This window comes from Lygodium microphyllum, chromosome 19, assembly GCF_053477565.2.
Source record: "Lygodium microphyllum isolate KBCC chromosome 19, Lygodium_microphyllum_v1.1.10, whole genome shotgun sequence".
Taxonomy (NCBI): domain Eukaryota; kingdom Viridiplantae; phylum Streptophyta; class Polypodiopsida; order Schizaeales; family Lygodiaceae; genus Lygodium; species Lygodium microphyllum.
Genome location: NC_141153.1, coordinates 37,362,169 through 37,375,567, shown reverse-complemented (window position 1 = coordinate 37,375,567; position 13,399 = coordinate 37,362,169). Strand labels below are relative to the sequence as shown.

The window sequence follows — 13,399 nt, the reverse complement described above, 5'->3', positions numbered from 1 at the left end:
AATCCATTTGGAAGGCTGCCAGGTGGCAAACTTTCCCATGAAAGGCTGAGAAATGGCTCTTAGGAGCTGGTTGAGGTGGATTCCAACCATTATGTGCATGGTGGAGGTTAGGAGAGACAGGAGATTCTGCCTAACTGATTTGCAACCACTCAGGATGCAACCAGCAATAGGTGACAGCCTAGGAGGGCCCAAGAATACAAGTGACAACATCAGTAGACATGGGAGCAGCAAGCAACCAGCCCTAGGGCTGAAAACTATAGGCGTCAGCATTCTTGGGGCTGTGGACACCCAGCCACTACTGTTTGGGGTAAATCTTCACGAGATAGAAGTTGGAGTTTTCTCTCTCCTCACCATTCTCTTACCTTCTCCAACCAATTCTCAACAATCTCCAAAGCCAAGCCCTAGTGAAGAGCAATTGTAATTTTGTTGCTGAAAACCCTAATTTACAACAAAATTTAAGGTTTACCAGCCACCTTGAGTCCCATGCCCAAAAAGTGAAGGCTTAGCACTTGGAATCAGTTGCTGGCAATTTGGCAATTTCAAAGATTCTGAGAATTTAACTTTCATGAGGACATGTATTTTTGAAACCTCACTTAACATGTGGATTAATTTTTAACCACATGGTTAAGTAAATGTTACATATGTGAGGTATAACTAGGGTTAGAGTAAATTTACAAGCCCAAGACCTAATGAAACCACGAGATGTCAAAGGCAAATGTTGCTATAAGTTATGCCGCACACATACTTAGTAATATCTAGTGCCAATTGTTGGCCTAGGTCATTCATTTGCCCATAAGAGTCAATTGGTGACACTAGCGAAGCAGTGTTTAATGGTACCTGATGCCAATCTGATTGTCAAAGATGGAGCAAAGATATTCAGGAATGAAAGTTGCCTAGCCAATTTAATTATTGGCCAGTCAAATTATTTTTCACGGTATCGAAATAATTATTAGATTAATTTTCAGTATCTAAAGACTAAAAATTCATATTTGACTATAGATAATGCTAGAAAAACCAATTTGGGAAGGCTGCCACTTGTCAAAAACGCCCATGCAAGACTGAAAAACGTCTTTAGAGGTCGGAGAGAGGCATTTTAGCGTATTCAACCTGCAAGAGAGAGAGAGGAGATACTATTGGCCATTGGAGGACCTTCTAAGACAGCCAAGGGCAGGAGAAGACCAATCAATAGCAAGTGACAGCATCTACAGGCTATTGAGATAGGGCAACAACAATAAATGATTGATTTTCTAAAGTTCTTTGTATCTACAAGCTATTGAGACAGGGCAACGATAGTAAATGACAAATTTTCTTTAATTCTTCGAGAAAAAAGTTTAAATTTTCTCTCTCCTCAACATTCTCTCTCATCTCCTAGCCTTTCTATAACCTTGCTCCGAAGATTACAACATTCAGATCACCAAAGGCTGAGAAATTTCTGATTTCTTTGTTGTAATCCCTAATTTACAACAGAAATTAGGGTTTAGCAACAATCTCAAGAAGCGTGCCAAATATTGAAAGCTCCAAGACTTGGATTCAACAGGCTGAAGCTGTTTAGTCAAATTCAAGTGAAGGAACCAGCAAATCAATGAATTTGGGACATTTTCCATCTCCATCAAAGCGGATGAAGGCCAATTGTCTGCCTAAATCAAGGGACGAATCAGATTGAAGACTTCCTAGTCATTTTGGATAGCAAGGGGAGTTGGAATACTGAAAGGGATTGGAAAAATCCCATTATACATCAACTTTTTCTTCAATTAAGTTAAATAAATACCAAAAGGGGCGCTAGTTTTGGGACCAACAAGGTATCCAGTGTCCAAGATTATATGGTGAAGTGTGCATTTCAGTTTTGTCAATTTGTTAATTGCTATAAATAGTGCTTAAGCAAGTTATTTACCACCCTATCCGAGAAGGAAGGCTCGTTACATTAACCCATCCCAATTGAATTTGGGACTAAATTTGATTGGTCTAAGGTCAATTGAAGGCCAATCCCCTGTCATGTCAAGGGACAAATGGTTTGAAGGCTTGCTGGTTATTTGTGATAGCATGAGGCATTGGATTTGAAAGGAGATTGAAACAATTTTAGTGTATTTCTTCCAATTACAATACAAGTTAAAGAAATATTTTAAGGGACACAAATTTATGAGGCCAATTGAGGGTCCAAAATTAATCGATAACATTTGTAATTCAATCATGTGAATTTATTAATTGATGTATTTAGTGTATAATCAGGTCAAACTCCAAAAAAGTAAGGTTAGTTCCAACAAGAACCTCTTGATGCATATAACACCAAAAGTGGATGTGGTATAGCCTCAAAACACACCCAAGGTAACTAAATGAATATATGCAAACGTCGTTTTCAAGGATATGGTCCAAAATTGCATAAGAATTTCAATCATACATACTCTATGCCTTTGGTGCAGCAAGCATGTCTCAACATGTACATCCAAAATATTTTGGTGGTGGATCTCTATTTCTTGCTATGGCTAAGTCCTAGTATTGTTTCTTTTGGTATGCATGCCAAAAATATATTTGGTGCTCAGCAAAGGATGCATGGAATACATGTGCAAATGTATCCTAGAATGGCAACTGGTACACAAAATCCCATGTACAATCACATTGGTGTGTATTCAAAATGCAAACAAGGATGTTTGGTAATGCATCTGCGGTTCTTAGCACATTAGGTACCCATGGGATTGGGGCTGGTCCACAAAATGATACATTTAATGCTGCTTACAGTGGTATTACAGCAAATGCATCATTTCTTTAACCATTTGTTTATGAAAATTTGGCACCAAAGGACAAAGCAAAAGTTTTTATGCATAGGGCAAAGCTATAAATTCTAACACTTTCAAATGGTACTCAAGTTATGTTGAAAACCTTGACTTTCATTCAACGATTTATGCAGCTTATTCTTGGGATAACTTCACTAACTCCTCAAAAATGTGAAAGACTGCAACTTTTCTTAAGGGTAATGCTTTGAATTGGTGGACTTCTCTTTTGATATAAGGGTGGAGCACCATCCACTTGAGTTCAATTTAAGCAAGTCTCCTTCAACTTGGTTGACAAGCACTTTTGAGGTGGATGTCATGACTCCTTGGCACAAATTGGATGCTCCACAATGTGCTACTTTGGAAGAATAAAATAAGAATTTTGGGAAGCTTTCGTATAGACTTGTGCCTCTTTCTAAGTAAATTGAGAAGTATTGTTGTGGTTTACCTAAGGAAATCAGAGACTTTTGCATAAAGATAACTATGAGTGTCATGTCTCAGCTGAAAGAGACAGCATGTACAGCAAAATGCTTTTGCTGCATGGAAAGTCTACAAGCTTCAAAAATGGTAACGAAAACATGGCAAGGTTGAAGAAGCTAGATAAGACATCATCTAATGCTAAAAAGAGGAGAAATGGATCATTCAAATCTTGGAAAAACAATGTTAACCACAAAGAACTGTTTGCTGCAAACAAATGCTATGTATATATACAAAAAGGGCATAAGACAAAAGATTGGCCCAATAGGCAACACTCTCAAAATTTAGAGGATCTAGCTAATCCTAAGGCTGAAATGACTAGAATCTAATATGGATTTTAGGGAAAGAAAGATTAGAGGTAAAGTTTCCAAGCACATGGATGCAAATGGTGACCAAACAGATCATCCTCATGTGCTGCAACTTTACCTCAATGTTCTTCAAATAGAGCTGACTTTGAATCAGCCTCATTTGGGCTCAATAGATCGAAGAGTCCAAAGTATTGCATGGTGTTCAAAGTTAGCACCTCCACTCCCCTAGGATGGACTACCTCGAGTATATAGTGATCTTGGATGTACTTTGGGTTCATTTAGGATACTACATACTGTCAGTATTTCTATCCAGATTCCAAAGGATCACTATCAATGGACTAGTCAATGTGGTTTGTTGTGCAAATGTTTATGGTTTATACAATGGCTCTAAAACTATATATTTGCATGGGTTACATCATATGGCAATACAAATTTTTGGAAAACCATTCTTGTGGGACATCAAGATTGTTTCTAATGGCTTTTTGTTCCCCATCATTGTATATTTTATCGTATTGACCACCCATAAGCTAAGAGAGGATATGAGCAATGTATGTTTCATGGGTGTTAGGCACTATATTAGGCTTTGTATTGGATGTTGTATGAGCAATTGAGCCGTCCATTTTAGGGTTAGCTCATTTGTCTCAAATCTCTTCCCAATGTCTATTCATACTCCACTCCTCCATTCTTGTAGCATAGAATTGTTAGCAGTCTAGTCCGCTTATGAATGAGTCTTTGCATGTGCTTAAGTGGGACAAGCATTATTGATTATTCTAGGCATTTTTAATTCGTCATTATGAGGGTGATTTTGGCATTTATTGCTAGCCCACCTAATCATTTGCTTGGCATATTTTTGGCCTCTATATTCAGTCTCCCTCCTCCACAATGAGTCATTCATCATCTACAAATCATAGTGACAGGAAACGGCCGGAACGGCCCCCCGGCACGTGGAATCGCCGTCCCCGGAATGTTTCCGTCATGGACCGCATTTCCAAATGATGAAACGTTCCCTGTCCCATTTCAAACAGGGAACGCCACGTGGCAAAACTTACCTACGCCCAGTCACATCCTGCTCCCGCCTGCATGTTGCTCCCGCCTGCATCCTGCCCCCAGCCACCTTCATTCTCTTCCTTCTTCTTCTTTCTTCTCTTCCTTCTCTTACCTCTCTTCCTTCTTCTTCTTTCTCTTCTTTCTCCTCCCACCTCCAACCTCTTCCTTCTTCTTTCTCTTCTTTCTCTTTCTTCTCTTCCTTCTCTAGGTTTGGCGTTCCCGTTCCTACTTACTTCATAAATTTTGATTTTTTAAATGCCGTTCCCCTTCCCACGTCCCCGTTCCCTAGGTTTGGCGTTCCCGTCCCCGTCCCTGTCCCCGTTCCCCGTTCCCGTTCCCCGTTTCATGTTTCTATGCTACAAATTCTAGTGCATGCCCTGTAGGAGAGAGGAAGCCGATGCCAATGCCCACATAGCCAATGACTCACTATTGTACGTGATTGTCGTGTGTTCGGTATATGGATTCCATTTCTCGAGAATACCTCTAAGTTCTCCCTTTGCAATGTTCTTTTGTTTTCTTCTATCTTCTCTTTTCTCTCGTGTTGTGCAGTCTATTACAACAGTTTTCTACACTTCCTTTGTTGCACCCACTTTTGGCATAGCATCAAACATCTATGTTTGAGCTTCGGGTGCTATTTTCTGATGTAAACTGCTTGCCCTCACAATTTTCTAGTACTAATTTGCTTTTATCCGTTTGTTGCAAATGGCGACCAATTCTTGGGACTTGCAACATTTAAGCTTCTTTGTCTCCACTTTGACCTGCAACATTTGCATTTTCAGCCTCTTGTGCTCCTGTAGACTAGGCGACAAGGTTTTAAGCCTCCATCCATCTTTGATTGGCTGATTCTTCCCATTTTTTGGGATTTCGTGATTAATTACCCTCAACACTGCATGTAGACTCCTCATAGTGCAGCCTATGTTGTGCTCTCTCTCTCTCTCTCTCTCTCTCTCTCTCTCTCTCCAAATGGCTCTTCCCTGTTATTCTATTGATGGCAAACTTCTTGGCCCTAATTACTTAACCTGAAGTGTTGTCATGAAAGCACTGTTTGCACAGAAGCAATTGTGGTACATGATTTCTGGAACTATTGAGCATCCTCAACCTCCCACTCCTCTTCTTGATGATTGGGACCAAGACAAACCAAAAGAAAGCTATGCTAACATGAAATTCCGATGATATCCATGTATATTCTACTCTTCCTTGGTGTATTTCTAAAGAGGTTCTTCCGACAATCACCTCCTGCAAGACTGCTTCAACGATCTAGGTGAAGCTTCAAGTGTTGTACGAGGCTCACTTGACTAGGCACCCACTTACCCTCTATTGACAGCTCCAGCACATGAAGTTTGAGCCAAAGGATACTATTCAATGATTCTTGCTTTATGTAACACTAGTACAAGATTAGCTTCGTCACATGCAATCCGCCCTTTTGGAGACTCATCATGAGACTTATAGGGACTGTGCTCTACGAGCTTCCTCTAGAGTTTGGTCGAGTAGTCAATGCTTTGTGGGCCCAAACATCATTGTTGACTGTAAGCTTTGTACATATGTCCTCGATGCTACTTGAGAATGAGGCATCTTTGCAGTTACAAAGGAGGCTTCCATCTCAGTATGGTGGCTCCAATAAGGAATTTGTAGGTTCAAAGGGGGTGATAGGAAGAAGAAGTCAAAAGCCCAATGATATCACAATAGTAAGAAGAGACATTAGCGTAAGGAATGCAAAGAGTTAGCTGCTTCAAGGAAAAAGGAGAATAAGAAGTAGCAAGATACGGACTAATCCATTGACATCCTCCTCCTCCGACTCCGAATCAGATCCTCCAACCAAGGCGAAGGCCAAAGCATAAAAAGAGTCATCTTCTTTAGATCGAGGGAAGGGCTTGGCGGCCCCTCCTTCTGCTACATCCTAGTCCAAGTGATGCAGTCATCTCTCACAACTCTCCAAAGCCAAAGATATTGTATGAGAGGGTGGTGGGTATAGTTGCCAGGAGTTTCCGAAATGGCGAAATGGAAATGGGCGAGAAACGGCAGAAACGGAGTTTCGGTCCCGACAAGAAACAAGAAACGGCGAAAACAATTTAATGGGAAAAACATGTAAAACATAACAAACTAAACAATTTCATTAACCATTGTATACAATTGACCATCCAAATCCAAATCAAAGATGAATATCATTTGATTTCTCCCACGGGCCACTCGACCCTCTAGAGTCTTCATAAGTTCATAGACTCTTAACTTTAGTCCACAACAATCAATTATTAGAGAACACTAATCAAATTAAAGTTCAAGAGAGATTACACAGTACACATGCACTTGCCACCATCCATGTGTGTCTATATCATTTCAAAAAGAAGAGTACAAGATACTGTGAACATGTGCAATCATGCATGGATAGTGGATCATCAAAGCAAAATACCAAAAAGATAAAGAGTTAAGGCTCAAGCCTCGATACAATCATAAATAGCTGAAATGTCTGAAACGTGTTTGGAATCTAGACTCTGGAGTGACTACTCATCATCTTGATCCTCGGCCTCTGCATCACTAGTAGATGCACTAGAAGAAGTGGAATCTAACTTAGGATGAGAGCTAGTAGAAGAGGGTGAGGCTGCAACTACTCAAGTGCTAGCGCCATCCCGTCGCAAAGTGGCCCTCCATGAAGCTCGTGTGCGATGGGCAGGAGCTGACATCTCCTTATACAACATGATGTAGATGTCCAACTCCTCACTAGGAATATTTGGTATGTCTTTCACCTTCTCTATGTCTACCTTGTCGACATTCACCTCGCAAGGTTCAAGAGAGGTAGAGGTGTGCTCAAGAAGGCGAAGGTTGCAGTGACAAAAGACCAGCCTCTCCAACTGAGATGTGCTCAAACGATTCCTCTTCTTTGTATGGAAGAGGGCCCAAGTGCTCCAATTTCTTTCACATGGGCCTGAGCTGCAATCCTGTGAAAGAACTCGAATAGCAAGGCGTTTCTGTCACAATCCACAAGAAAAGAAATTTCAAATTGCACAACATTTCTAATGCGCAATGTATGAACACTAAGTACTTAAAAGCTAGAGCCTCAACATAGAACTTACTAGGGTAGGTGCAGATGCCCCATATTTCTCCCACCAAGACACAGGTTGCAACTGTGTCTCTCGAAGCTGGGCTGTCGAGCGACCAAAGGAGAGGCTATGGTTACGAAACAGGAGAAGCTCATCCTCAAGCCTCGTGACCATCTGCAAATCTCCATCTGCCCACTTCTCAAAGTACTCCTGAATGCCATTCTCTAGCTCATCATCAGCAAACTGATCCTCACTATGCCATAGGGGATGCAATACATGTGCAACTGCATGGATTGGTCTATGAAACCAATTCCATCATGTCTACCATACACATCGAAGCTCCTCGATCTTGGATCAAGATGGGCAATTGAAGCTATGGTGGATAAACATAAATTTGCAAACCATAAATGATAAAGCATATTTGCATAAACCATAAAAATCACTTACTTTCTACGAGGAAGACATGTATTGTTGTCCAAGGCCTCTCCAATCTTATCCATGTACGCATAGAGTAGCCCCATGGTGCTCCCCTCCATATCAGTAATGCGCAATACAGAGTAGATGGGCTGGATTGATTTCACTAAGGCTTCAGCCTCCTCCCACCATCCTTGATCCATTAGCATCCGTGAGAAAGATATGTGTTTTGCATCTTGGCTATCCTCCAAAGCACACCACTCTCGAGACACCACTGTGCGTATCAAGTCCTTGCGCACTCGCACAAGCCTCTCCACAACAATAAACATATATGCAAACCTTGTGCTCGGGGGCTTGAGTGGCTCTAGCTCACTGTGTGAACCGTAGATACTTTGCACCTTAGGCCACTTTGTGACAAAATGCTCCCTAGACTTGGCTGTTGAAAAAATCCTATCAACCCAATCTAACTTCTCCAAGTCCTCCATAAGCAAGTCCAAAGAATGAGAAGCATATGGGGTCCACCTTATCTTCGGAAACTCAGCCTCAAGCATGCAACCCGTGGAAATACAATTGGACCCATTGTCTGTGACTACTTGAACTACATTATTTGCCCCTATCTCCATGATTGCCTTGTGTATATGCTGCCAAATATATGAGCCAGTGACCACTGTGCCAGCCGTTGAAGCATCAATGGCCCTCAAGGACATTGTCCCCTTGCAAGAGGAGACTAGAATGTTATAGACACTTCGTCTACGTACATCAGACCACCCATCACACAAGATCGTGCAACCATACTTAACCCAAGTGGCCTTCAATGGTTGCAATTGAACCTCTATGCGGGCTTTCTCATTTTTAAGCTCTCTTGTCCGAATACCCTCATACGATGGCCCTTCCCACTCACATCCAATGCGGCTGATAGCCCTCATGGCAGATTTCCATCTCGGCGTGCACAAGACATGGAAAGGAATGGCACACTGAATGAATAATCGAGTGAACTCTCTAGTGGCCTCTGCAATGGCTTGCTTTTGAATACCTGCTTTGATACTAGCACCCTGCAATGAACCTTTTGTTGCCCGAGGTGTCCCGCGTGCTCCACCAGTAGAACCCCCTATATGTGCACCACTCATTGTGTCAGTCTCTGAAGCTCCTCTACTCCTCTTTATAGGACCTCCTATTGCTGAAATTTCATCATCTCCATGGTTTCCCTCTCCTGTACTAGAGGCACCTCTAAGAGCCAAGCGGCTAAGCCTCCAATGCTCCATGGAAGCCATAACATCAGCAGGCACATGTTCACATGGACCAATGTCTTTATTGGGCACATGGGCAAGATGATCTTTGATCCTTGTGGCTGCCCCTCCTCTTTGAATGCCACAATAATTACATTGCCACCGCTTAGAGCCACCACCAACTCCGTAAGCTTGAAGCACTATGACATGACTCCATGCTTGATCCTTTGGCATGTTGATTGTTCCCGAATCCCACCTGAATCCTGAGTTTGTTGCATCATGTGCACATGTGAGAGAGAGAGAGGGGGGGGACGAGAGAGAGAGAGAGAGAGAGAGAAACTTGCAAGTGCCAAGGCCCAGACTCCAGTGCCCACGATTGTGTGTGCACTGTGTGTGTGTGAAAGAGTCTAGAGAGAAAGAGAGGCTAGAGCTCGGGAGGGACTCGTGAGAGAGAGAGAGAGAGCAAGCCAAAACGCAAGTGTGTGCAGAGCCCATGGCTGCCGGCAGTATTCGAGAAACGAGCATGCGCAGGCTGCAGCAATTTTTAAATCGGGACTCTCATTTTTTCACGTGGGGGCTCAAAAACATAGGGCAAATTCGCCTAAAAAGGCCTGAAAAGAATGTGTTGAAAAGTCAAAAAAAAAGCGAACGGGTTAGAAACAACATTTCTATGTAACGGAAACGACAAGAAACGGTACGCCGTTTCTGAGGGCCAGAAACAGCGTTTCGTGCAACTATGGTGGTGAGGTAGGGCATGTGCGCCTCATCTATACAAGTATATCAATGCACAAGTCCCAAAGAGGGACTTTCCTAACTCATCAACTAAAATCTGACTGGTTTTTCAAATACTAGAACTAGGATTCCCATCCAGGTTCATAATGGGTTGTTTTTTATAGAGAGTGGGATTGGCTCCTAGTCCAAGCTCACACAAGAGGACACTTTGGCAATCTTGACCATAGCTGCATCTCAAAGGCATTGATGACAAGATGGTCATGTATGCTACTACAAGCCATTGTTGATAAACACAAAGAGCTATTATGATTCTTCTCTACTTTCAAGTTCTAGTAAGCTTGATATCGATCGCATTCTCTTCGAGGCACCTTGGTGGTGCCTTGATCACCTACTACTTGGATATCCATGGTCCTATTCTAGTGGTCTTTGTTGTATCGCCTATAATGAGTCATTATCATTGTATTATTATATTGTATCAGATCGTCCATGATCTAAGAAAGAGTATTAGCAATCTAGTCAACTTATTCATTCTAGGCATGTGTTGCAATGAAACAAGCATTACTTATTATTATAGGCACTTTTTATTTGTCATTGTGGTGGTGATTTTGGCATTCATTACTAACCAACTTATTCATTTTCTTGGCATATTTTTTGCCCTTATATTCAAGCTCCCTCCTTCACATTGAGTCCTCCATCATCTGCAAATTCCAGTACAGGCCCTATTGAAGAGAGAGTCAGTGTTAGTGCCCACACAACCAATGACTACTATTGTGCACGACTGCCTCGTGTTTGGTATATGAATTCTATTTTCCGAGCATACCTTGTTTTCCATTTGCAATGTTCTTTTGATATCTCTTTTCTCTCATATTGTACAATTTATTACAGCAATTTTCTATGCTACCATTGCTGCACCCACTTCTAACATGGATCGTATCCATTTGAAGAGAGTCTAGTGTTGGTCACCACACATGCCATTCACCTACGCGGTTTATACAATACATCACTTGTATTGTGTTATGGATTCCATTGCCCATTCATTCAATATTTGATTTCTCGAGTCTTTGGAGTGACTACTATTGTGCACGACTGCCTCGTGTTTGGTAAATGAATTCTATTTTCCGAGCATACCTTGTTTTCCATTTGCAATGTTCTTTTGATTTCTCTTTTCTCTCATGTTGTACAATTTATTACAGCAATTTTCCATGCTACCATTGCTGCACCCACTTCTAACACAGATCATATCCATTTGAAGGGAGTCTAGTGTTGGTCACCACACATGCCATTCACCTATGCGGTTTATACAATGCATCACTTGTATTGTGTTATGGATTCCGTTGCCCATACATTCAATATTTGATTTCTCGTGTCTTTGGAGTGTTCTCCTCTGTTCTGTGTTCTTACAATTTATTACAGCTATCTCTTTTGCTTCCATTGTTGCTCCCCTACACTAGCACATCTGGGCAATTCTAAGCAATGACAATGGCTAATTGCTGACCTGGAGTAATTGACATGGATAAGTGAAAACTGTCTTATGCAACACTATTGCCCACATGACCTCCATGAACTTTTTTCCTGCACAACCTGCTTGCTACATTTGTAACAAAAGTCTACAAACTGGATGGTCTCAGGGCAATCAACTTAATGTAGACTCTCAGATGACAAATTAAAGAATCTTCACCTACAAATGATAAAGGCCTCAATTCTAAACGATCTCAAAGCTATCTGGTATATGGCAGATTATTAGTTCCTTCTTGACCACCCCTTTAGACACAGCTCCGTAAGAACTGTCTTATACGACACCATTGCCCTATGTAACTTTACTTTGGCCTCCCTCCACTGGTTCATTTGGACCTTTTATTATCTGCAAAGTGCAGCTAGCAAATCAAGCGGGGAAAGAGATAAGAAGACTATCGATGATCGATAATAAATCAATTACGGCAAACTATTAAGCGCTTCTTGACTGCCACACCTCGAGTGAGAGCTGCCTCGCTAAAACCATTGTCTAGAAGGCTAGGCGACATCATTCTGGCCTCCCTCCCTAAAACTTTATTTCCCTAAACAATCTGCTGATACGCTAGCTCGCAAATCTATGATGGCCGATGAGTCAACGTAGGCTCTCAGCAGCTTATTAATCGATTCATGACTGCCACTTTATTTACACCACAAGTGAAACCCTCTTATGCAACAGCATTACCCTAAGTGATTTTGTCCTGGTGTCCATTGAATTCTTTTAACTGCACAATCTGCACGCTACACTTTGCAGAAGCTATTCCACTCGCAGATCTATTGTTGCACAACAAGCGTACAAGCAAGAAGCACCCTTACTAGGTCGATTGCGAGAACTGTGCATTGCGAGACCCCTATGACTGCATCCACCTGAATTGATCACGATGCAAACAAATGCACGCAGTTGCGAGAACTGAAAAGAGAGAACAGCAGACCAACCAGAAAAACAGCCGCGGACCCCTCGCTCTGTTGACGAAGAAGAGGACAAGCGAAACACTTCCGTTCTCCCGGGCTGAGATTTTAGGTTTTTTCCTGTTTTTCCTTTCTTTGATGAACCTTTCAACCTCGTTGGTCTTAGAGATCCGGGCGGACACTTCCAAGAAGGCCATGGCCAATGTTAAAACGAGGTGAAAATTTTTCACACTTGCTTTGCCTTGAAAGTACCTCTTTTCCTTTTCAAAGGAGAAATATTACTTGATCATGTGGTCAAAGTAACACCAAAATCTCGTTCTAACATCAATGGGATGAATGTTTGTTGTTCGTTATTCATCAGTGTTCGCGAAAAACATCTTGCAAAGCAATGCAAAAACCTTCAATTTTAAACTAGGTTGACACGTGCAGCCAAGTTTAGATAATGGGATTTTGTATCTCCAAGTTTGTGTTCTTGAATATTTCAATAGAATCTATTTTAGTTTCCTATGCTTGAAAAAAATAGTTCTACATTAAAAAAATAAATAAAGTACAAGTAGTCTTAAAAATATTCACAATGAATTGAAGGTGACAAATTCCGCTGATGGATGTAGAAGGAGCCTGAGGCATCGTATTAATGAAATGTACATTGCAAAATATAAAATCAAAACTCGAAAATTTGCTTAGTTAAAATTTGAGATGCAGTGGCTTTGACATTTCACTATAGTTTTGGTTAAGGATTAGCTTGGAACTTTATGAAGTATAGCAGTAACACAAAAAACGCATGAACATGCTATTCAAGTAGCATGTTGAAGGATGATGATTACACACCTAGCATGTAGTAGAGGGAGTGATAGGAGGATTGAGACATGTAGTGGATCTTTAATAGGCATTAAGTGCCATTAAGGCATTAACTACGCCTGCCGCAAAGAAGGGGTTGGGGGGTGGTTTTGGGGTTACGACCTTCATGAGAGTTCAAG

The 13,399-nt window shown here is 41.5% G+C and overlaps 2 protein-coding genes and 1 pseudogene across 7 annotated transcripts in view; all 3 read right to left on the bottom strand.

The window, feature by feature from the left end:
• Positions 1-12,588, bottom strand: part of LOC148019758 (Ran BP2/NZF zinc finger-like superfamily protein) — a 30,095-nt gene extending 17,507 nt beyond the window's left edge. For all 6 annotated transcript variants that reach the window (XM_087699925.1, XM_087699923.1, XM_087699926.1 and 3 more), the window contains exon 1: positions 12,450-12,588. The gene's annotated coding sequence lies outside the window, so the exon portion shown is untranslated. The remainder of the gene's footprint in view (positions 1-12,449) is intronic.
• LOC148019760 (uncharacterized) lies at positions 7,204-8,066 on the bottom strand (annotated as a pseudogene).
• LOC148019759 (uncharacterized) lies at positions 7,865-9,701 on the bottom strand. Its single transcript, XM_087700830.1, has one exon. The coding sequence runs from the start codon at positions 9,504-9,506 to the stop codon at positions 8,076-8,078; it is 1,431 nt and encodes a 476-aa protein (XP_087556956.1). The 5' UTR covers positions 9,507-9,701; the 3' UTR covers positions 7,865-8,075.
• Positions 12,589-13,399: the final 811 nt, after the last annotated feature.